We start from the raw sequence: 24,925 nt of genomic DNA, 5'->3' as shown, positions 1-24,925 counted from the left end.
TGCAACCATCCACTGATCCATAGGCTGTAATAATGATGTCAATTTTACCAGTAAATATATCACCTTCACATTTTCATGAAAACCATCAAGTCCAGTGATGACCAGTGGCAATATTTAAAATCAATAAAGCTTTAAAAGTAAGCTTATTATTCTTGCAATAATTTCAACTGAGGACAAAAATAGCTTGTAAACCAGACTTCAAAAAAGAGCTCTGGTTACTAAGTGATTTTTTATTTGCATGCAAATAGCTAGTAGCGATTGCTGGTTACAGCTTTCAAAGCCCCCTAGGATTCTGTATAATACACTATGGGTTTCAATATGAAATCTCCTTCAGCAATAATTCCTAATAAAAGCGTGTTATTTTGACACTTTACATCCTGGTAGAATTTTTTCTTTCTTTCTTAACCAGAAATGTTTGGAAGGCATTTGTTACCAGAATAATCCTGTTTTATCAACATTAAAATTATCATATAATCTCATTCTTCCATCATTTCTTTCAAAATGTCTGGAGATTTTGTTGCATTCTCTTTATCTGTACTTGCAGACTTACCTGTTCTTTGAGCACTAAATTAGTCATGTTCATTTTTTAAAATGTTTGAACCATCCAGAACTGGTTTCCTCATTTCTCTTTTTGAATGCCATTTTCTGTTCTGTTTTCTTTCATGGCAGGAGAGAGGCTTAATACATGAACTACCAGGTGGAATTCATTTTTGAATTACAATCTTTGATCTAATTGATAACAGATGCTCCATTTCAATCAAATGAAATATTGATTTCATGCGACTTTACTTTTTTCCTTATATTTGTCCTGCTTTATTCGAAACAGTTTGTACTGTTGACTCATTCATCCTGAAATCTCTATTATGTTGACTCATTCATATCTGAAATCTCTATCACTCAAATTCTTTTTATTGCTTCATATTTTTCTTCTAAGGTGATCAATCAATCACTTTTGTTTCTTTATTTAACAAAGGCATTGTTTATTTCATTCTTTCTTTTATCAATAGTGAATGAGGGATATTATTAAACTTTCAATTTAGAATGTACATATAATGGCAGGAGACAAGCAACTAGCTGTGTTTTCATCCAGTGATGGTTGAAACAAACTGAGGGAGCTTCAGATACATGTGTGTATATATGCACTGTCATTATTTTGCAGAGCCTGCATAGCTCAGTTGGTATAGATGTGGTTGGAAAGACCTGGACCTGAATCCTGTCTATGACATTATTATTATTATGTGACACCTCCAGGGAGTCCAAAGACTCATCAAGGGAGAGTGTGCCAACAACATCGAATGATTGATCCCCCTTCCAACTACTAACTGTGCTTAAACTTCTTTAACTTTTTGTGTGAGCCATTAGTAGCAGAGGCTCTACTAATCGACCAACCTTTGCTGGCAGAGGGACCTTTATCAGGTTCAATCGAATGGTGAGTTAGTTGGTTTCATATTTTATATTTTTCTTTCCCAGAGAGAAAAATTATAATAGCTTCATATTAGTTTCATAAGATGGTGTCATACTGCCTTTATCGACCATTGCATCATCATATGCTAATTAATTAATTATTTTACAGACTGATTTCATATATATTGTTTGAAAAAATAATCAATCCCTTCCAGACACATGTGTTCAATGAATTTAAGCAGTGTTTATAGAGACATGGTATCAATTTATAAACCGCATTGATTCGACAGGCAATAACTGAACCTAAATAAATGAAAGATTACCATATAATAATTTTCTAGATAATATGCTTATATCCAGTGACATTTTAAATCAGAAGATATGAATGTAATACTCCTCTCTTCAATTTAGGCATTTTTGTTTCTAACATCTGCAAACACCACTATTTCAGAGATGGAATATATGTGATACGTGGGATTCTGCATATAAGATTAGTAATGTTTGACCTGCAACTAATGAAATGACAAACGGCAGCATCTGTGCTCCTATTAACATCTCTTCAAACACCACATATGCTTCACCGGTATCTGATGATCCTTTTTAGTCCTCAACAATAATTTCATCGAAAATAGCAGCAGAAGAGAGGGAATGAGAGAGAGGTATGGGAATGATACAAGAGGAGAGAATAGGAGCAGTAGAAGAGAGGAAATGAGAGAGAGCGGTATGAGAATCATAGAGGAGAGAATGGAAACATAGAAGAGAGAGAGAGAGGTATGGAAATGATAGAAGAGGAGAGAATGAAAACAGTCAGAGGGAGGAAATGAGAAGAATATGAAGGGGGTGCTGGAACCAGGGATAGAGTGATGCCAGGACAGCAGGTAAGTAGGGGAACACAGAGAGAAAGGGTTAGAGGAGAGAGAGAGAGAGGGAGAGGGATTCAGGTGAGCATTCAAGGAACAGAGTGGTAAGGGGTGTGATGTATGGAGACTCGGTGATCCATGGTGTGCAAGATAGGATGCCAAAGGAGTGTTTGCCTGGAGGGACAATAGAAATGTGGCTATAGCAATTAAGAGGGGGTGAAAGGATGGATGAAATGATTGTGATGGTGGGCACGGATGACTTGAGAGGCAATGTAAATTGGGCAGCGAGAGATCTGAGATTCTTGCTTGAGGTTGTACAAAAGAAAACACAGAGATGAAAGATTGTGTATGTATGTTGCCCAGGTATGATAGTGATGAGCTGAGAAGAAGAAGAGCAGTAATACTGAATAGCATAATAGCCAGCATGTGTCAGAAGAGAGGATTGGAATATGTATATGCTTGGAGGGCATTTGAGTACAGAATGGAACTGTGTGCGAGAGACCATTTGCATTTGCATGAGGAAGAACGAAGGCATCTGGAGAGATTGCTGTTTTCCGAAAGAGTTGGTGTGTCAATACAGGGAAATAGAATTCCCAGGGTGGATGGTAGCAGGGGTGGCCTCTGGTGGGAATGGGTGCTTGGGGGGAAGAGGAACGACATCAGGTAACACTGAGTCCAGTGGGTCTAGAGGGGATAATGATAAGTATAGAAGCAGTGGCATCTTTATGCTTTATACTAATGCCAGAAGAATCACAAATAAAAGAGATGAATTAGCAGCTCTGATAGCATCAGCCTGGCCAAAGATTATTGGGATCACTGAGACATGGTTGTTGGAAGATGATATAATAACAGGAATAGAAATAGCAGGGTACAGCATTTTTCAGTAGGATAGGAAGGGAAAACGTGGTGGTGGAGTACTGCTTATGATAAGTGATAACTTATGTCCTCTAAGAGTGGAGGGCTTTGGAAAGCAGTGACACTAATGGTTTTGAAAGCATATGGTGTGAGGTAGAAGTGGCCAAGAGAGGATATTTAGTGGGGTGGTGCTACAAACCAAGAAGCACAGAAGGTGGGGAGCATGAGATGTTTAGGCAGTTGAGCTTGGCAAGTGTAAGAAGAAGAATGATTGTTATTGGAAATTTCAACTACAGCAGTATAAGCTGGGAAGAGGAAAATGCATGTAGTAATAAGGGAATGGAATTTCTAAAATTCTTGAGGGACAAATGTCTTAGGCAATATGTAATATAGGGAACAAGAGGTTCAAGAGTTTTGGATATGGTCATAGCATCAGAAGAGCTGATAATAATTGAGATGACATCTCTCCCACCAGTTGGAGAGAGAGAGAGTGACCATGTAGTTCTGACTTGGAAGATGAATAGACATGGAGTATCAAAGAAAAGGGAACATATGCAGAATTATAAGGCAGTGATTATAATAATCTTAGATATGAACTTGGGGCAGTTCCATGGAGGGCGGAATTGGAAGGCGAGGATATCATTAGTGCTTGGGAAATTGTGAAGGAATATTTGTTAGCAGCAACAGTAAGCTGTATTCCACAAATGAAGAAGAGGACACGATTTGGTGTAAAGTGGATGACAAACAATATCAAACAGGAACTGCAGGTGAAAAAGAGATTATGGAAGAGATATAAGGAGAGGAGTGGAGAGCAGATGCATGAAAAATATAAAACACAGGCCAGGAGAGTGACTAGTATGGTGAGGAAGGCAAAACTGGAATATGAGAAGAGATTGGCACTCAGATCCAAAGAAAATCCTAGGGAATTTTTTAGCTATGTGGCTAGTAGGAGGAGAAATTATTTTGGAAGAATGACATTGCAGGATAAAAATGGGAATAGAGTGACTGATGCAGAGGACATAATGGAGTTGTTCAATGAGCACTACATTTGGAGTATTTCATCCTGCAGAAGAAGGTTTAAATACTAGAGGGCAGGTTCAGGGTTTAGAGGTGCAAGAGGAGAGAGAGTGTTTCAAATAATGAGTACTCTGGATGTCAGTAAAGCTGTGGGACTGGATGACATTTCACCACAGGTTTTGAGAGACTGTACTAAAGAACTGACAGCTCCTTTGACCTGGGTTTCAATGAAAGTCTGCCTACGGGAAAGGTACCCAAGGAATGGAAGGAAGGTAAGATAGTGAGTGCCATTGCATAAGGGTGGTAGCAGACTGGAAGTGTCTAATTATAGGCCAGTTTGTGTGTCATCAATAGTTGTTAAGGTCTTGAAGAAATTAGTGAGAGACTATATACAGCATTGGACAGATGAGGGTAATGTTATCTATGAGAACTAACATGGATTTGTTAAGCAGCACTCTTGCTTTAGTAATATGATTGCCTTTTATAATAAAATGACAAGAGCAGTTGATGAGGGAAAGACATATACTGCCATTTTTTTTGGGATTTTGCAAAGGCATCTGACAGGGTGACACATGATAAGCTGATATTTAAGTTGCAGTACAGGGGTTTAAATGTCAGGTTAGTCAACTGGATTCAGGATTGGCTGTCTGATAGGTATCAGAGAGTTGTGTATGGTGGGGCAATAGCAAGGAAGCAGAAGGTTACAAGTGGGGTTCCATGGGGTTCAGCACTGGGACCTGTATTGTTCAACCTTTATATTAAAGACATTGTCAATGGATTGCAAAGGAATGTTCAGTTGTTTGAGGATGATGAGAGGGTGGGAAGGGTTATCAGTAATAGTGCAGATGTGGCAGCCCTGCAGGAGGATTTGAATAAACTAGACAGATGGGCAAATGAATTGGGATGTGAGTTTAATGCAGCAAAATATAAAGTCTTGAAGTTTGGGATACATTGATGGGAGGCTGCATACTCGATTGGAGGAGCTGTACTGGAGGAAGTAGGGTGGGAGACAAGAGATCTGGAGGTGATGATTGATAGAAAACTGAAATTTAGGGAGCATATTGCATAGATGGTGAAGGTAACCCAGAGGATTGCTGCAATACTGAGACGGATGCTGACCTGCAGAAATAGAAGAGTTATCATTCCGTTGTATAAGACCCTGATCAGACCACACTTGGACTACTGTTCTCAAATTTCGTCCCCAGGATTTGAAGGGATAAATTAACTGTGGAAAGGGTACAGAGGCAGATAACAAAGATGGTTTCAGGACTGTACAATGTTAGTTATGAGGATTGGCTGAGGGAATGTGGACTGCAGAGTTGTTGGATAGAAGAAGGAGAGGTGATATGATCAAGGCTTTTAAACTATTGAGAAGCAGTTACAGAGTGGGACATTGGGGCGTTCTTTTGCTTGGTGGAACAGCGAGAAGGAGCGGTGACAAGGGGCCATCCCTTGAAGTTATGAAAGGAAGCTGTGAGCAAGAGGGTAAGGAGTGGTTTCTTTATGTGGAGGGTGATTGAACCGTGGAATGCATTGTCTGAGTGAGTGAGTGGTGACAGCAAGAATGGTGAATGAGTTCAAGGAGTGGTATGATAGACTTTGTGTTTCCTAAGGACCTCCTACGATGAGTCTCTTGACTCTATGGAAGCCTGAATAATAATAATAATAATAATAATAATAATAATAATAATAAAATGTAAAATGCTAAGAACAGTTTGCTGGTCTATTTAGCTGAATAGATAGCATCTTCATTTTCCAAATAAGTGGTTGTATATCTCAGTTTAATTGTGTGTGGATTTTGTAAATGTCTTTATTGTAGATGAATTTCACTATTTGATGTGAGACTACTACCCTTATTCGAAGCTCATGTTTTTATGTGGCTCCTGCCCATAAACATTTTTTGTAAATGTATTGTATATTCATACCATGGGTGGGCTAAGGATTTTTTTTTCTATTTTTTTTATTAATTTTATATACTTTTTGGCATTTTTGTAACCTTGTCTGGAAAACAAGTTTGAAGAAGTTTCATGTTTGACCCTCTAGTAACATAGAAGCTAATAGTTAAATAATTTGGTTTCAAAATTATTTAACTATTAGCCTCTATGGTACTAACAGTAGCACACCCAGGTTTTAATCTTTTTTTTTTTTTTTAGGGGGGGGGGGGAGTTGAGTAGACAATTTGAGAATACACACTATGCACCGCATACAACTTATGACTGAGCAACTGCAATGATTGCTAATTCATAAGAAGTATAGAAATAGAAGACACGACACAACATAAATTTTTAAAAAATGAATTTTAATTAGGAAAAGATTTTTGGAAAATTTTGTAGTGTTTTTTTTCCTTTTTCTTGTGGGGGCAGGGCCCTTGGTTCCCCCCCCTCTGGAGGCACCACTGGGTACTAATATGCTATAGTTTACAACCTTTCCTCTGCAGCACCAACTGGAAGAGTTAATGAATATAGAAGAAAAGCTGTGATACTTAACAGTAATATTCACATTAAAAATAAATAAATAAAATACCATTTTATAACAATGGAATTTTATAATATTCTTGTGTAAACGTGTATATATTTTATAATCCTAATGTCACAAGTATCTTTAAAGAATCAAATGGAATTTTATGATTCTGGATTTAGCAATACAGGCACCCAGACCATCTTTAATGGGTATTCAAAGAGCACTATCCAGAAGATACTATTTTGTGATTTTTCTCTGCAGCAAACTCTCAACATTCAATACAGAGACTCAGTTTCCATCACATATATTGGAAATCTCTCCATCAAAAGTTGATTATAAGCACATTGAAATTATATGTAGCTTCCTTGAATCTCGAAAAGCCAGTAACTGCTTCTCATGGCATTTACAGAATTCCATGTTCTTGCAGCTTACCTTATGTAAGTCAGACTTGCAGTAGTTTGAAATAAAAAAGAGGATCACAGCTAAATGGCATACAGAAGATAAGCAAAATCGGGATTTGCTCATCATTACTCCAACACAAAAAACATTGTCGACTGTGATAAAGCCACCATGCTAAACCATGAAGAAAACTTTCTTCCATTAAGAAAACTCCTTCCATCAAGAAGTACAAAGAACAGTTGAGAGAGGTTACTTGCATGGTAAGGATAGCAAACACACAATATGAGTAGCAATTAGCCAAAAGGGAAAAAAATCTTCAGGAGTTCTTTCATTAAATGGCATAAAAAAAAAAAATAATTATGAATGAATGCATGTTGGTTGGTGAAAATGGTAAAATAGTAACCACGGCAGAGGATATAATTGAGACATTAAATAAGCAACTCATAAAGGTATCATAAATCCTTGTGAATGTGACATCATTCATTATAGAACTTGAGTGCAGTGGGAATTTTGGAGCACGCGCGCGCGCGCGTGTGTGTGTGTGTGGGGGGGGAAGAGATGGTAAATTGAACACGATATATGCAGAACTGAGTAAACTAGATAGTAGGACTTTTTAAATCTGGTAATCTTCACTAACTTTATTTATGTGTGTGTGCATGCACGCGTGTGTGTATACAGGCCCAGCAGGTGGCGTGTGCGAAGTGTGCAATATATACAGGCGCCGCAGAAGAAGAGGCTGAAAGATGTCAAAAAATATGAGGTAAGAGTTTAAACGAACAACAAATGGTACAGAATGGTACATATAATTATGAATGTACATCGTTTTCTGTTTGGGCCCCTTCAGATCTTCCCGGAAAAGAACAAATAAATTCTGAAATTGTATCCTGGACCCAATTATATCACTGTAATTTTTTATTAAAATTTACGAAAATATACCTAAAATAGTTCTTTATTTTTTGATGTATCATAAATCAACTTATGATTAATTGTTGAGTTCTGTGTAAAAAAAATTTGCATAAGCAGGACTAATCCATAGGTAACATTATACTGTAAAGCAGTTTTCATTTGTTTTTCATTTCCTGTTAGTTTTATTCACACTTTATTCAAAAAAAACTTTTTTGGAAAGGCGAGATGAACATTAATTGCACAAACACAAGAAAAATACTAGGTGCCGGCAGTGTGTGTGTGTGTGTGGTGCTTTTTAGAACTGTCTGTTATTGTTTAATTGCTGTTCTATGATTCTGTACTGACAATGTCCATGACACTTAGGCAAAATAATAAGTTTTGCTATATAAAATTCAAGGAGAGATAGAAAAATTATAGTTCAGAATATAAAACAGATACCTAACAGTGTTTGTAATGATTAATTATTGATTATTGATTTTAATTGATAATGATTAATTATCATTGCTTTCCAGGGTGTTTTTTCTGTTTCTTTACCATGTCATCTCTTAGTAGAAATGTCAATCAGTTCACACATCATGACAGTCAAGCAGTTCAAGAGACAAAAGACATGACGTGCCATGTCTGTTGCAATCACTTTGTTAGTAAACAATGCTTAACAATCTTTTTTTCCAACATACAAAGTTATTTATTACTGACCATTTACAAAAACAAACTTACATTAGAGCCTACCAGTTTCACCAGCAAACTGTCTGGCTTTTTCAAGTCGTTTACAGAGACATAAAAACTAGTAAATGCAAATTGAAAGGAACATAAAAAACGTTGTAAACCAACTAGTAGCTAGGGTTACACATTCGCATGACAGAGAGGACTTATTGTTCTTATTCATTATCACGCATGCGTCTTTGTTGTAAACGTGCAATGTGATTACTGGCTAGCCGTAATTCAGATTGATTTAGAGAGAGGATCAGGTTTTTCCACGAACTGTTTAGGATTGCACCCTGCTTTCTGTTGAGGTTTTCACCAGTTATTAACACTATTGTGACTCCCTTGAATAAACGATGTCTGTAGTCGTCATCCAGATATGGCATGGAGCTGTTTTGCCACTCTATCGTGTGGTTAGATGTACAGAAATGATATGCTAAGCCGGAAGAGATACTTCTGTTGTGGTTTACATCACCAACATGTTCTTTTTGTCTGATTTCTAAACTCCGTGAAGTATGTCCGATGTAGGCAAGACCACAGGAGCAAGGAATGTAATATACTCCTGGATATTTGTAGAAAGGCACCTTATCTTTTGGGGATCCTAAAACTAGTCTGATGCTGGTGGTTGGTTTGAAGACCACTCTGATGTTGTAGGCTCTTAGTATTCTGGCTATTTGATAAGAAATTGACTTGATGAACAGGATCACTACAGTAGAAATGTGCTGGGAGCATGATTCTTCTTGTCTGGGGTTGTCACCGTATAGATATTTTTTGATGATGTTTTGAGGATATCCATTTTGTGATAATGTGTTGGCTATTAGTGAGAGTTCAGTCTGTGTATCCTCCTTTTCTGATATAAGCTTTCTGGCGCCCTATATTTCAACATGTGGATAATGCTCAGTTTGTGTGTCTTGTGATGGTTTGAAGTATAATGAAGATATCTTCCAGTATCTGTGGGCTTTCTGTAAATAGATAATTTGACACTATTTGATTGTTTCTTTATCAAGATGTCTAAAAAAATGCATTGTTGTTGTTTTCCACTTCCAGAGTGAATTTTATCTTGTTATGTATTGAGTTGATTTTATCCACAAACGATTTTGGGTTTTCTAAGCTGTCTTGCCATATAATGAAGATATCGTCAACATCATAATAAACATCATCCAAGACCTCTTTCCTCTAGACATCACACAGATGTTTAGGCACTGCCTTCAATCTAATTTCTTCAAAGTTAACAACAATTTCTTATCAAATAGCCAGAATACTAAGAGCCTACAACATCAGAGTGATCTTCAAACCAACCACCAGCATCAGACAGACAAGTTTTAGGATCCCCAAAAGATATGGTGCCTTTCTACAAATATCCAGGAGGATATTACATTCCTTGCTCCTGTGGTCTTGCCTACATTGGACAAACTTCACAGAGTTTAGAAATCAGACAAAAAGAACATGTTGGTGATGTAAACCACAACAGAAGTATCTCTTCCGGCTTAGCATATCATTTCTGTACATCTAACCACACGATAGAGTGGCAAAACAGCTCCATGCCATATCTGGATGACGACTACAGACATCGTTTATTCAAGGAAGCCACAATAGTGTTAATAACCGGTGGAAACCTCAACAGAAGGCAGGGTGCAATCCTAAACAGTTCATGGAAAAACCTGATCCTCTCTCTAAATTAATCTGAACTACAGCTAGCCAGTAATCACATTGCATGTTTACAACAAACACGCATGCGTGATAATGAATAAGAACAATAAGTCCTCTCTGTCATGTGAACGTGTAACCTTAGCTACTAGTTGGTTTACAACATTTTTTATGTTCCTTTCAATTTTCATTTACTAGTTTTTATGCCTCCATAAATGCCTTGAAAAAGCCAGACAGTTTGCTGGCGAAACTGGTAGGCTCTAATGTAAGTTTGTTTTTGTAAATGGTCAGTAATAAATATGTTTGTATTTTAATTATAAAACGACCAAATATGTTTAGTTTAAATCTCTTTTTCTATTCTACTATTAACTGAAAAGAAAAACAATTATACTTGATAAAGCACATGATATAAGAATAGTATAAATTATTATAGTTGCTCAATATTTCTTTATTCATATTTCAGAAAACAGTCTTATTTTGAAAAGCAGTCTAATATAATTAACTTTACAAAAAAATATATATAATAATAAAACAATAATAATGAATGTTTATATTAACAATGTCTTACCAAAAATTTATTAGAAGGATCTTTCATAAACACTTCTGACATAGCTACATGTGGGCTATTCCAATCTAAAGTGAGAAACAAATCCTTCTGCATTTGAGCATGCCAGTTTGTTTGTTCTGGTCTTTGTGCTATAAATATAACATAATTTTGATTACAGAAATTGTATAACTTTTCCCAATTATAATAATTACAGATATGTAAAAGCTAATGGAATGTTGAAGGTATATAAGCCAATATTTAGTCTATTTTTTCATTAAAATAAAAATTAGAAGATAAAATAGAAGATAAAGTAATTGAGAAAAATAAAATAAAATAAAACAGAACAAAAAATCTGCCATTTACTCATATATATCTCTATATATTATGTATATTTGTTTCCACACATGGGGACTCTGGCAGGGCGAGTATTGCCACTTTAAATATGCATCTCTTCCTTCCCTGGTTGTGAGGAAATGTCAACTAAACCTTTAGATCACAAGTATCAAACCAATTGGAGTGTGAGCCATTTGCCATAAAAGTGTATCTCAAGTGGGACATAAAAAAATATTTGACTAAAAAAAGCTGCACTAATTAGAATCGAAGGGAAGTGAAAGAATGCATGTAAATAAACTGAAAAATTAATAATGAAAATTTTATTTATTCTAAGTCATTACAAGACATATAAAATAATAGCATAATGATTATGAAAACTCAAAAAAAATAAATAAATAAATAAATAAATAAAAAAAAGAATATTTTAAATTATATTAATATTTACAATATATAGCATTTAACCTCTCTACCGGCCAGGGCGGATGAAAAAGTGAGACAATATTACACTTCTTATCTATGTAATTCAATAGGTGTTACAGAATCGTATCCAGAATTTGCTGGACGTCTATAGATGTCATGGCCAGTTGGGGTGTTAAACCAAATTAAATTTGTTTCTTTATTAAAATGTCAAGGAATGGCAGTTTTTTATCTTTTTCCATTTCTAATGTGAATTTGATGGTATTGTGGAAACTATTGATTTGGTTGAGGTAAATCTTAACCCAGATCTTTCCAAAACCGAAAATTTGGTACAGATATGTAGATGACATCTTTATCATTTGGGATCATACAAAAGAAGAACTAATGAATTACCTCAACCAAATCAATAGTTTCCACAATACCATCAAATTCACATTAGAAATGGAAAAAGATAAAAAACTGCCATTCCTTGACATTTTAATAAAGAAACAATCCAATAATAGTATCAACCTATCTGTATACAGAAAACCTACAAATACTGGATGTTACCTCCATTTCAACTCAGCTCATCACATAGCTCAGAAACTTAGCATTATCCATAGTCTCAAGAAAAGAGCTATACAGTATACGACAGACAAGGATGACCTACTAATGGAATTAACCACAATATCCAGAGAACTTTCTTTAAATGGTTACCCTAAAAGACTCTATAACAAGATTCTATTTACTGATATACCACATCGACAACGTGATGACGTCCAATACATCAGTACAATTACAATTCCTTTTGTCAACAACCTTTCCAAAAAATTAGCTAACCTTTTAAAACCATACAAGATCAGAGTGACATTCAAACCAATCAATACTATTCGGAAATTTTTAAGATCACCGAAAGATCCTCACCCATTCTACAAATACTCTGGAGTATATAATATTCCTTGCTCATGTGGTATTAGTTACGTAGGTCAGACATCTAGAAGCTTCGAAACGAGAAAGAAAGAACACATAGGATATGTCAGAAATAACAGACAAGACATTTCAGGCCTTTCATGCCACTTTGCCTCTACTAACCATCACATTGAGTGGGATAAGAGCCTTATGCCATACATAGAAGATAACTACCATTCAAGAACCTTTAAAGAAGCAGCTACAGTTGTCCGTAAAACTGAAAACCTAAACAAGAATCAAGGTCTAATTTTACCAGAAATTTGGAAAACTTTTATCAGATCATTAAATATCAAAGAAATGAACTTTCATAGCAATTACATCATGAGTCATCACGAATAAATCACGTTAACGAGACACGCACATTGTCACGCACAATACCAATTTTTGTATGATTTAGAACCATCGGTTATAACCTAGTCTGTAACCTTCATTTTGTGCTTACTGATTTGTATTCCCTGAGGATGCCAATAGAAACAGATTGGCGAAACATGTAGGAGGATAAAAATAAAACTATTTGATTCTTATTGTTCAACTCTTCACAAATAGGAAAGTAATTTAGAATATGCTCTTTTAAATGATTTTGAAACAAAACCAATTTACATCTAAAACTTGTAGGTGCATCATATATGTATGTTATTAACTGATCTTTCCCCTGAAGTCTGACATTTAAATCATTCAAATATCCTATAATATCAACTAAGAATGCTAGATCTTGTACCCATATCTGATCATTAAGAAATGCAACATCATGATTTTTCATGATATATCATTTCCATAATGTATCATGATTTTTCATTTCTAGGAACAATTTTATCTCCTCTAAAAGTAAAAAAAAAAAGCTTTTTAGAACCTTATGACAAGATAACAATGAATCTCTGTATAATAAGGTAGCCCTTCAAATTCACTCTCCAGGTCTTTAAGAAATTGTGCAAATTGGCAATGACTGAGGCCTCTGGATCAGATGAAGTTCACAGTATTTGTCACAGGCTTGAGTACACTGCTCATTTTCAATACTTTGGAGCCAGAACCTGCTGATGAATAATGCAGTGGAAAGATTACTGTTTTGGAATGTCTGGACACATTTCCTTTAACTTTGCTGCCAGTCTTGGTACAAAACCTTTATTTTTGCGTGTCATTGCTGGAGCACCATCGGTTGTCACAGCCAGGGCTGCTCCAACCTGAGGATGTGGAGTGCACCGTACCCGGGTGGTAACATTGATAGGGCGGCATTTTATGTAGCTAATATCTAATTTGGATTATACAATGCAGTATTAGGGACGGTCGATAAAAGTTTGCACCTGGGCTGCAAATACCCTTGGCGTGCTCCTGGTCACAGCTTGTTCAGAGGAAGTCGGCATTTTTCCAAAATGCTCCACACGGCATCAAAAATGTCTTCCCCTGTAGTGGTTTCATGATTGGGAATCATTTCCAAGAACTCTTCAGTGATGTTCATATTGTCATCGCAAGCATGAAGAAACAGGGCAACTTGAGCCACGTTGTGAGTATCGAAATGTTCGTCAAGTGCAACTGAAAAGCACTGTATGTTTGCGGATATTTCTTGCAACTGGTCATGCAGATTATCTGCCATTTCGGTTATTCTTTCAATCACAGTATTTCTGGACAAAGAAATATCAAAAAATACTTGCACATTTTTGGGAGAGACAGATGTTTTCAGCTGCTTTTATCATACACTTCTTAACCAAGGAACTGTCAATAAAAGGTTTGGAATGTTCTGCCAATAAATAGCTGATTTCATAACTGGCTCTCACTGCTGATTCATTGTCTTTCAAAATTTTTGAAAATACTTGTTGACTTTGAAGTGAATTCCTCATACTTTTTAATTTTTCTTCATTCCCAGAATTCGTTGTGTTGTCCTCACAATTTTGGAAATGTGTCCTCTAAAGTTTATATCCTTATCCATCACCACCCCAAGATCTCTTATTTCCTCCACCTCCAACAATATATTCCACCAAGTGTAAATTCTACGTCCCATCTTTGTTTCTCAAATTTTAAAACCTTACATTTTGCGATGTTGAACTGTCATCCCCACTCACATGCCCATTCATTCAATCTATTCAAGTCTTCTTGTAAGGCCAGAACATCTGTTCAATACTCTGTCCCAACTTTGCATTACCTTCAAACAACTGAATATTCCCATTGAAATCTTCTCCAATATCATTAACAGACAGGTTAAATAGCAATAGCCCTAAAACAGACCACTGCGGCACACCACTAGTGACTTTGCTCTTCAGAGATATTGCTCCCCCCCACAACTTGCTAATACCTATTAGATAGCAATTTACGATCCAATGCACTAATCTAATATTCAACTCTATCTGCTCTAGTTTGAGTATCAAATTATAGTGTGGTACTCTATCAAAAGCCTTCACAAAATCTAAGTATACTACTGCGTATCCATCTCCTTTGTTCAATGAAGCTGTCACCTTATTGTAATAAGTACATTACTAAAACATGATCTTCCTTTAGCAAATCCATAAAGTCCATCAAAGATAATACCATTGTTGTCAACCCAATTCTAGATCCTAGTTCTCACCATCCTTTCCAACACTTTAACCATAACAACTGACACAAAGATAGGCCTATAATTTATGCCTGAGTTCTGTCACCTCCCTTATGAAGTGCACAATCTTGCCTTCCTTCCACTCCTTTAGAACTTGACAAGTGCAGGACTCATAATTAAACAAATATGTCAAGGCAGATGCCAACTCCCTGGCACATTCCTCCAAAATAAGTGGTGATATATTATCAAGTTCAACAGACTTATCAACATCAAATTTGCTTAATTCTCCATATACCACTTGCTCACTTACAGTCAGTCTCTCTTCCTCATCATCAACTGCTCTCAAACTCTCCATGATGTCACATTCACAAGAATGAAAGACCTTTATAATCTGCTCATTAATACTCTCCACCTCATTTCATCACCGTCATACCTAGACAACAACAAAAACTGACTACTTTTACTTTCACACTATTATCTTAAATCCTTCTCAACAACCTCCTGATATCCAATCTTACATATTCTTTATTCCCAGTCAAGTCATTGGTCCCTATTACCACTTTCAACTCTTTTGCTCACTTACTCCTCATATCCAATGCTTCAATCACTCTATTCATTCTGGAGGGAAACTGAGTCAATGGTATGCAGGGGGGGGGGGGAGTCACTATCCAAGGCCACACTTAGACTGGAGTCTGAGCACTCCTTCTGTGTGAGTTATGTACACCAGTCCCCCAACCTGGCTGTACGTCTTGTTTCTTTGTTTTCTGAATCAACCACCCCACACATGAAAGTCAAAAATAAAAATACTACAGTTTTAGCTGTGGATGCAAAAATATCCTGCATAAAAAATTAACAAAAAATTTTAAAGATGAAAAATATAAGAAAAAAATTGGAACAGATAATAAAAATATGCCTCAACCCACCCAAAATAATACCAAAACTTTTCCAATAAGAAACACTTCCATATTCATTTCGCCAACATTAATAAAAACATTAGTGGCATACATCACCACTTACAGACATCAACACCTGATCTCTTTTTCCTAAAAGAAATTCACTTGGCATCCTCCACAATCACAAGTCCCCCTTCAACTATCCCAGCTACATCCAATACAATGCATTTCACAAAAAAAAAGGGCATAACATGTGCTTTGGCAAAATCCGATATCCCCTGTCAAAGGCTATTCCATCTTAGAAACCCCACTTTTCGATCTGCTCTGGCTCAAGATTTCCTTACCTCACTTTACGGCCTTCATTTGCTACCTTTACCACTCTCCTAACTGTGAAAATCTTGCTGCCTTTTTTGACTATCTAAAAAGTGATTTCTTACAAACTAATTAACAAAATGGTGAGATTATCCTTCTTGGGGACTTTAATGTCCATAACACAAACCGGCTTTCCTATTCCAACTTAACGGATCAAGCTGGGAGGGAAGCTGAATCATTTGCCATCAGTCATGACCTAACACAATTGGTCAATCTACCAACCAAAATACCACCCAATCCTCATCATTTTATCAACGTTCTTGACCTTTTGTTAACCAACTCTCCCTCCAAATATACTGTAAATGTCTACTCTCTCCTTGGTAATGCTGACCACAATCTTACTGAAGTCTCCTTTACAGTTCATCCTCCACCCAGCCAATCTCAGTCTCATACCTATGGCACTATAACTGTGCCCAACTGGGATGACTTCTGGAATTTTTATTCTGCTTTTCCATGGTCAGATTACTCCTTTAGTTCTCATTGCACCTACAATGAGCTAGTAACCAAAATAATCTGTACCAGAATGAGAGCCTCATTCCCCATTCCACTGCAAACCCCCCTGACCTGTATCCAAGACTTGGTTCTCAAAAAAATGTACCTCTGCTGTCGATGATAAAAATGCAGCTTATGTTCAATGGCTTAAATTAAAAACTCCAGCTTCTCAGTCAGCTCATACAATAGCAAGATTCCAAAGCAGACTTCATAAGAATGAAATGCAATAAACTTGCCTCCTGCTCAAATGGCAGTCAAGGCTGTTGGGCATAACTTCTGCCCTTTCATGTTGCCACCTCTCTTGAATTCTGATGGCATTATGGTTATCTCACCCAAGGAAAAGGCAAAGCTCTTGGCATCATTTTTTTCCCTCCAACTCCTGCCTGGATGACCAAAGCAAATCACCTCTCATACTTTCACAAACTGCCCACTGCATGCCTCCTCTGAACTTTTGTCAAAAGGACATCAGAAAACTCCTAATTAATCTTGATACTAATAAAGCTCCTGTCCAGATGGTATTCCTCCAGTTGTGCTCAAGACTTGTGCTCCAGAATTTATCTATAAACTTTCATATTCTAATGGCATTTACCTAACAGCATAGATGCAAACCCACATCTAGCTTGCCCAGAAAAAGGAGACAAAAGTCAGCCATCTAACTATCATCCCATTGCTCTCACCTCAGTACTTTCAAAAGAGATTAAGAAGGTTATCAACAACCAGTTTCTTCATTACCTGAAGACTCATCAGTAAATTAGCAATCACCAATATAGATTCTGCTGTTCTTGCTGTACAGCCAACCTCCTAGCTAATCTCGCCTACCTTTGGACTCAGGCCATGGAAAGATTTGGAGAAAATCATGTTATTGCTCCCAATATTCTAAGGCATTTGATCATGTCTAGCACCAAGACCTCCTGAACAATCTGCCATCTTATGGTTTCCCTTCTACACTGTGATTGAATTACCAAATTCCTCACTGGTCATTCATTGTGTGTCATGGTGGATGGCTTCCTCTCATCAATTTTCCCCATCAATGCAGGAGTGCCTCAGGGTTTTGTGCTCTCACAACACTATTCCTCCTTTACATCAATGACCTCCTTTCTCTGACTTCAAATTCTATTCCCAGCTTTGCCAATGACAGAACACTGAATTCAGTAAACCCCATGGTACCCCTAATATTAGGTACCTGAAATCTCCCATAACCAGTGACTTGAACACTGACCTCCTCAACATCTTCAAATGAGGTGAAGATGACTTAGTAAATTTCAATGCCAAAAAAAAATTCAATCCTGCCTTATTACCTGCAAGAAAACTACCTCAATCCCTCTCATTTTTGATAATGTTCCAGCTTCCTTTCAAGTTCAACTTTCTCTTGCTGAGTTGACTGTCACATCCAGTTTATTCTGGTACAAACATATTACTCATGTAGCCTCTTCAGCCTCTAAAAAGCTTGGTGTTCCTTTCCATTCTAAACATTCTCCATTCTCCTCCTCTGAACTCCTAACATTCTATATGTCTCAGATCTATCCAACTTTGTAGTACTCTTCCCACATTTGCGATGGAGCACAGAAGATCTCTCTATGAATTCTTAATAATATTCAGAAGAGGGCAATCCGCTTAATAGATAACCCTCCCTGCACAACTCCCTTCAGCCATTTCTTGTTGAAAGGCTTATATGCTGGTTAAACATGATAACTAATAATTAAGGAATTGACAGCGTCATTACTAGAAATACTAGTATACTAGACAGCATACACTAGAAATATAAATTAAAAACAACTTTAATAAATACTTTCCGATATTTTGGCAACATCACGTTGCCATCTTCTTAGGAACTTAAAATAAAGAACAGGTGCACACAAGTGCTACATAACAGAAAATGAGAAACAAAGCGAGGAAGCTACCGTTTTCCTAAAGTCCTGATGGTACCCCCTGGCGGGCTATATTGGTAATTATTGGCCTTTGGGCTGTATTTCTTCTGATATATGTTTCCCAAATTTGGGGCAGTCTTATGCACCCAAATTTGTTGAGGTTTGGCATGTTCATGGAATATCTATTCATGAACATGCCAAATGTTCATGAATAGATATTCCATGAACATGAATTCATGGCTATTCCATGAATAGTCTTTCATATTTGAACTTGCTGCGGTGTATTACTGTGGCTTTCTTCCACCTTATTCTGTGGTGGGTATCCAGAGCATGGTCTGCAAGCCCAGAGTGGCTGTACTGGTAAAATCGGATGTAGTCCTTGTGTTCTGAGATTCTGATATTTGCTGTCCTGCCTTTTTGGCCAAAGTAGGACAATTTACAGCTCCTTTCAGCCAATTTTTCACAGGCACTCTGTTTCAGTGATGTGCCTTTTCTGTAGTTACTTTCATGGGCATTGCTCCTCTGAATTGGCTATTACCTTCCTCTGTTTTTTCTAACCGTAGAACTAGAGCAGCTGTTGGAAAACACTCATACACTATCCAGCTTCAAACACACCGAACTAACTTCTCATCAGCTTTCTTCATTCCATCCATCTCAATTCACAGGAACAATCTCCCCATACTGTTTTTCCAACTGAGTACAACCTCCCACTCTTCAAAAAACATATCAACAGACTAAATTTTACCCCTTGATCATTTTCTCACACACAGCACTGTAGTGTTATAGGTCTTGTGACCTTTCATTTATGGAGTCACCATATAAAAAATATCACTTTAGATCTGAATTTTTATTTACAATAAATTCTTCTGGAAAGTTCCTCTTTACTTAAGTAATGCAATGAACTATATAAGATATAACATTCTTTCTTTCAGTATCATTTATAATTTTTATTATAAATGTTTTGTGAATACAGTCAATGTTTGGGGTATAATAATTGCACTTAGAATGACTAACTTCAGGATGTAATTTTCATATTTCAGGATTATATGCACAATAATCCTACCAAAAGTAATGGAAGAGGCAGATACAAACAAAATGAATCATTATTGACAGAAATTAATTGGCGGTATTAGACGATGCTTGACTATACTCTAATTCAACATTCCAGTTCACTGTGCAGACATTTAGTTCAAACTAGAGCTCTGTGCTAGTCACTGCAATTTTCCAGTGGCATTCTTTTCAAACCATGTAGTTATAATCATTGCTTTATGAATATTTCTGTTGGAAGGGGTAAGAGTTAGTACATAAAATATTAATAATGTAGGATATACATAACTGTTCGGAATAGCAGTTAACAGTGCTCTGTGGTCCAGGGTTGGTATATGTCATGAGATCATGCACATTCATTGTTGTTAGCATAGGTTAGCAGAATGGTGCTCTTCATGAATATTTGCAATATGTAGCTCTTTACATGATATAGAAACACTTATTGCACTGTGCTAAAAACAGCATATACAGACACTTTTCCTAAATGACATCCAAGAGTCACTTCCCTCTGAACTATTTTTAACTCTTCCTGTGCACATCATCATTATTATTATAATTACCCCCAAGACCTCGTGGAGTCAAACACTCATCTGAGAGGTCCTTTTATCACACACAGCTCATCATACCATGTCTTAAACACACTCAAACTCCTTGCAGACACCACACTCTCAGGCAAGGCATTCCAATCATTTACAACTCTGCACGAAAAAAACCTGCTTCTCACTCCCCTACTCACGCCCTCTTTATACAGTTTCCAGGGATGACCTCTGGTTCTCCCCTGATTCTTCTTCTTCTGCAGCTTCTCCGACTTAAGTGGCGGTACTGTTGATGATGAGTCTCCTCCACACCCTCCTGTCTTGGGCTGTCACCACATCCAAGTTCTTCATCCTCAAGTCCTCTTCTACCAGTTCCCTCCATCTCTTCTTTGGCTGCCCAAGCTTCCTCCTTCCTTGCAGATCCATCTGCATGACCCTTCTTCCCACATATTCGTCCTCCCTCCTCATCACATGACCAAACCATCTCGACCTTGCCTCATGTATCTTCGCTCCTAAGTTCGTAACTTTCACTGTTCCCCTCACATAGTCATTTCTCAGACGGTCCTTTCTGGTCACACCACACACCCACCTAAGCATTCTCATCTCTGCTACTTCCATCCTGCTGATGTTATTTTTCCTCAGGGCCACAGTTTCTATAGCATACGTCATAGCTGGCCTCACTACTGTCCTATAGATTTTGCCTTTCAGATTGATCGGCACCCTCTTATCGCATAACATTCCGGCCATCTCTCTCCAGTTCTTCCAACCCGCTTGTATCCTGCATCCCACTTCCTTCTCAGTTCCTCCATCTTCTTCCACTGTTGAACCTAAGTATCTAAAGTCCCTCATCTTCCTGATGACATTTCCTTCCAGCTCCAGATCTGTCTCCTGGCCACCGCTCACTGTGCAACACACATACTCTGTCTTACTTCTGCTCAGTCTCATACCTCTCTCTTCCAGTACTTTTCTCCATCTTTCCAGTTTAGTTCCCACTTCTTCCCTTGAATCTGCACACAGCAAGATGTCATCTGCATACAACACTGTCCAAGGCGCATCTTCTCTGACCACCTCCATCCCAATATTAAACAGAAACGGACTTAATGCTGACCGTTGATGCAAGTCAACTGTTACTTGAAAACTTTCTGTCTGTCCAAGACAGGTCCGAACACTTGTCTTCACATTTCTGTACATCTCCCCTACCAACCTGACATATTTCTCCGGAACCTTCTTCTCCCCCAGATACCTCCAGACTTCTTGCCTTGGCACTCTATCGTATGCTTTCTCCAGATCAATAAATGCCAGATGTAGCTCCCGTTGTTTCTCTCAAAACTTTTCCATCATCTGCCGTAACTCAAAGATAGCATCTATTGTTGATCTACCAGGCACGAAGCCAAATTGTTCCTTTGAAGTCTCCACTTCCTTCCTCAATCTTCCATCAAGAACCCTTTCTAGGATTTTCATTGTGTGGGACATCAACTTTATTCCTCTGTAATTTTTACAGTCTTGTGCATCCCCTTTACCCTTGTAGATGGGGACAACAGTACTCTCCCTCTATTCCTCGGGTATATTTTCCTGTTGGCAAACTTTCACGAACAGGTCCCACAGCAGGTCAATTCACTCTTCCCCCAGTGGCTTCCATGCCTCCATTGGAATCCTGCCTGGGTCCACCGATTTTCCATTCCTCATCCTCTTCATGGCCTCCGTCACTTCCACTCTACTGATGTTCTGCACCATCCCCTCAGAAGGCTGCCCTTCTTCTCTGTAAGTCCTCGCATTTTCCTCATTCGAAAGTCCCTCAAAGTATATTCTCCATCTGTTTTTTATGTCCACATCCCTCCATAATATTCTTCCTTCTGCATCTTTGATCTGCCTCACATGTAAGATGTCCTTTGCTGCTTTATTTCTACATTTCGCTAGTTGGTAAATTTTTCTCTGTCCTTCCTTTGTTTCTAATTGATCATAAAGATTTTGATATGCAATGACCTTCACCTGTGCCACAACTCCCTTGGCTTCTTGCTTTCTCTCTCTGTACACCTCTCTGTCCTCTTCCACTCTTGCCTCATCCCACTTCTGATTTGTCTTCCTCTTAGCTGTCACTGCCATTTGTACATTATTATTCCACCACCAACCCTCCCTCTGCTCTCTAATCTTTCCAGATGTCTCACCAAGCACCTTGATTGCACAGCTCAGGATTACTTTTGAATTATGTTTCCACCAATCTTGTACACTTTCCAGTCCATCCAAAATCCTCTCTAACACCCTCTCCCTAAAACGATTCCTCACACTCTCTTCTTTTAAGCTAAACCACTTAATTGTCTTCATCCCATGGCTTCCAGAGGTTCTTATCTTCGATCTTATTTTAAAGTCTGCGCACAGCAGTCGGTGTTGCTGTGCCATTTGATCTGTTGGAATTACTTTACAATTTGTCACAACCTTAAGATGTTTTCTTCTAGTCAAAATGTAGTCAATTTGTGAACTGTTGTTACAACTCCTAAATGTTATCAAATGTTCTTCCCTCTTGTTAAAAAACGAGTTCACAATTGCCAGATCAAACGCTTCTGCAAAGTCTACAACCCTCTCGCCTTCCTGGTTCATCATTCCCACTCCGTGGCCACCATGCACCCTTTCACAGTCTCTATTCTGTCTCCCTATGTGTCCGTTCAAGTCTCCTCTGACAATCATCATCTTATTTTCTTCCAGTTCCCTCATTTCTTCATCTAACACGTTCCAGAATTCATCTTTCTCCTCTGCTGTACAGCCAACTTGTGGGGCATATACACAATACGACCACCTGCTCTTCTCCAAGACCCAATTTCATTCGCATGATCCTGTCATTCCTTCTACCCACTTCCAGTACTTCGCCCTTCGTTCTGCCACACACCACAATTCCTACACCATTTCTTCCCTCGTTATTCGCTCCAGAGTAGAACAATTTATATCCATCTCCCAGTTCCTTTGCCTTCCCCCCCTTCCACCTTATCTTCTGCACACACAAAATGTCCAACTTCCTCTTCCTCATCATGTCTGCCACCTCTCTTCCCCTTCCAGTCATGCTTCGAACATTCAGTGTTCCCACTCGCAACATCCTCTCCACCTGCTGGGCTTGCTTCTTTAACTGCACCCACCCTTGATGCAGTAGCCCTCGTCCACTTCTCGCAGCTGTAGGGCGATGTGGCTGCACATCGCTTAAGGGATATGCCCTAGCCCTTATATAATTTTCTCTTTGACTCATATCATAGCTAGAGCTGGCAGTGAAGTTTTATGACCAGATGCCCTTCCTGACATCAACCCTCGCCATTTATCTGGGCTTGGGACCTGCACCCATTGAGGGTAGCTTGCCTCCTTCGGTGGCTGCATAAGACGTAATGACTTAGCAAGATAGGAAAGATTCACCCCTAGCCCTCGAATACTCTAATAGCATCAGGGGGAAGGAGCAAGGAGAGGAGAAAGAAGCAAAGAAAGAAGGGAAGGGACCAGTCTACAGAATAATATAACAGATGTATATTACATGAAGTAAGACATGGTCCAGCATCTGGTACCTTGGGTTTGCTATGCCCGTACTCACTAAAGTGAGCCCTTGATCCCCCAATCTCCCACTATTTTCTGTAGAACTTCTCTAGCATTGATCCTATAACAAACCCTTACTAACTTGTAGGTCTCTATCATATCTTCCCTATTCCTCCTATCCACCAGACTCTGCAAATTACATCTTCTCAATCTTTCCTCATACTCGACATTCCAGAGGTTAGAAACTACCTTAGTCAGTCGCCTTTGAATCCTTTCCAACATCTCTTCGTCCTTCTGAAAACCAGGTGACCAAATCTGGGCACAATAGTCCATGTGTGGCCTAATCAAAGCCTTATACAATGGAACAAGAATCTCCCTACTTCTACAAGTCAGTATCCTCCACATCATTCCCAGAAGCCTTTCTGTTGTTCACAATTTTGGCTGTGTCCCCTAAATTTCAGATCCTTATCCACTATCACCCCCAGATCTCTTATTTCCTCCATCTCAACAATATATCCTCATCAAGCATAAATTCTGCATCCCATCTTTCTTTTTCAAATTTTAAAACCTTACATTTTCATTCAATACAACATCATTCAACACAAAAAACAGGATGACTCTGATCTATTTCACAGGCTGCAAAATTTGCATGCTGAATATTCATATCCATTGTCTTGTAATGAGATGAATCTCTCAAGGCTTTTGGTAAGCTACTGCATAAAAAAAAAATAAATAAAAGCTAATTTAGCAGTGCACTATAATAAAAAGTAATTAATTAACCTATATTAGACTGATTTCATGAAAAAACCCATTAAAATGACTTTAAAAAAACGATTCTTCCAGTTGAAGAGCACAGAATTAAAAAAAAATCCTACAGCCCAGTTTTTAGCATTATTATTATTATTATTATTACCATTAACACCAGACCCCTGAATACTCAAAAAACTCATCACAAGAGGTACTCCATTTCACACACATCCACACACCCTACAACATCAACAAAGAAATATGCAGCTTTCCAAGTAATTATAAAATATTTTCCAAAGAAAGAAAGAGAGCTGCAATACCCTCATCAACCCTGAAGTCAAGACAATGTACAGTAACGAGGACTCAGTACTCATCGAAATTATGTAGAGAGGAATTAAAACTTTTGCTGCAGGTATGTATCTAAACTATCACACTGACATAAAATAC

At 37.9% G+C, this 24,925-nt stretch overlaps 1 protein-coding gene across 1 annotated transcript in view; it reads right to left on the bottom strand.

Annotated features, from left to right (window-relative positions):
* The window catches only part of LOC150104082 (transient receptor potential cation channel subfamily M member-like 2), a 580,140-nt gene that overhangs the window by 395,567 nt on the left and 159,648 nt on the right, over positions 1 to 24,925 (bottom strand). Inside the window, exon 9 of the mRNA XM_090396744.1 lies at positions 10,819 to 10,946. Coding sequence (XP_090252870.1) covers positions 10,819 to 10,946 — 128 coding nt within the window. The remainder of the gene's footprint in view (positions 1 to 10,818; positions 10,947 to 24,925) is intronic.

The sequence above is a fragment of the Typopeltis vanoorti genome, chromosome 8 (assembly GCF_054136105.1).
Source record: "Typopeltis vanoorti isolate ZY-2024b chromosome 8, IOZ_Tvanoo_1.0, whole genome shotgun sequence".
In the NCBI taxonomy this organism is placed as follows: Eukaryota; Metazoa; Arthropoda; class Arachnida; order Uropygi; family Thelyphonidae; genus Typopeltis; species Typopeltis vanoorti.
The sequence above is the reverse complement of the archived record's forward strand: the minus strand, read 5'-3'. Positions and strand labels throughout refer to the sequence as shown.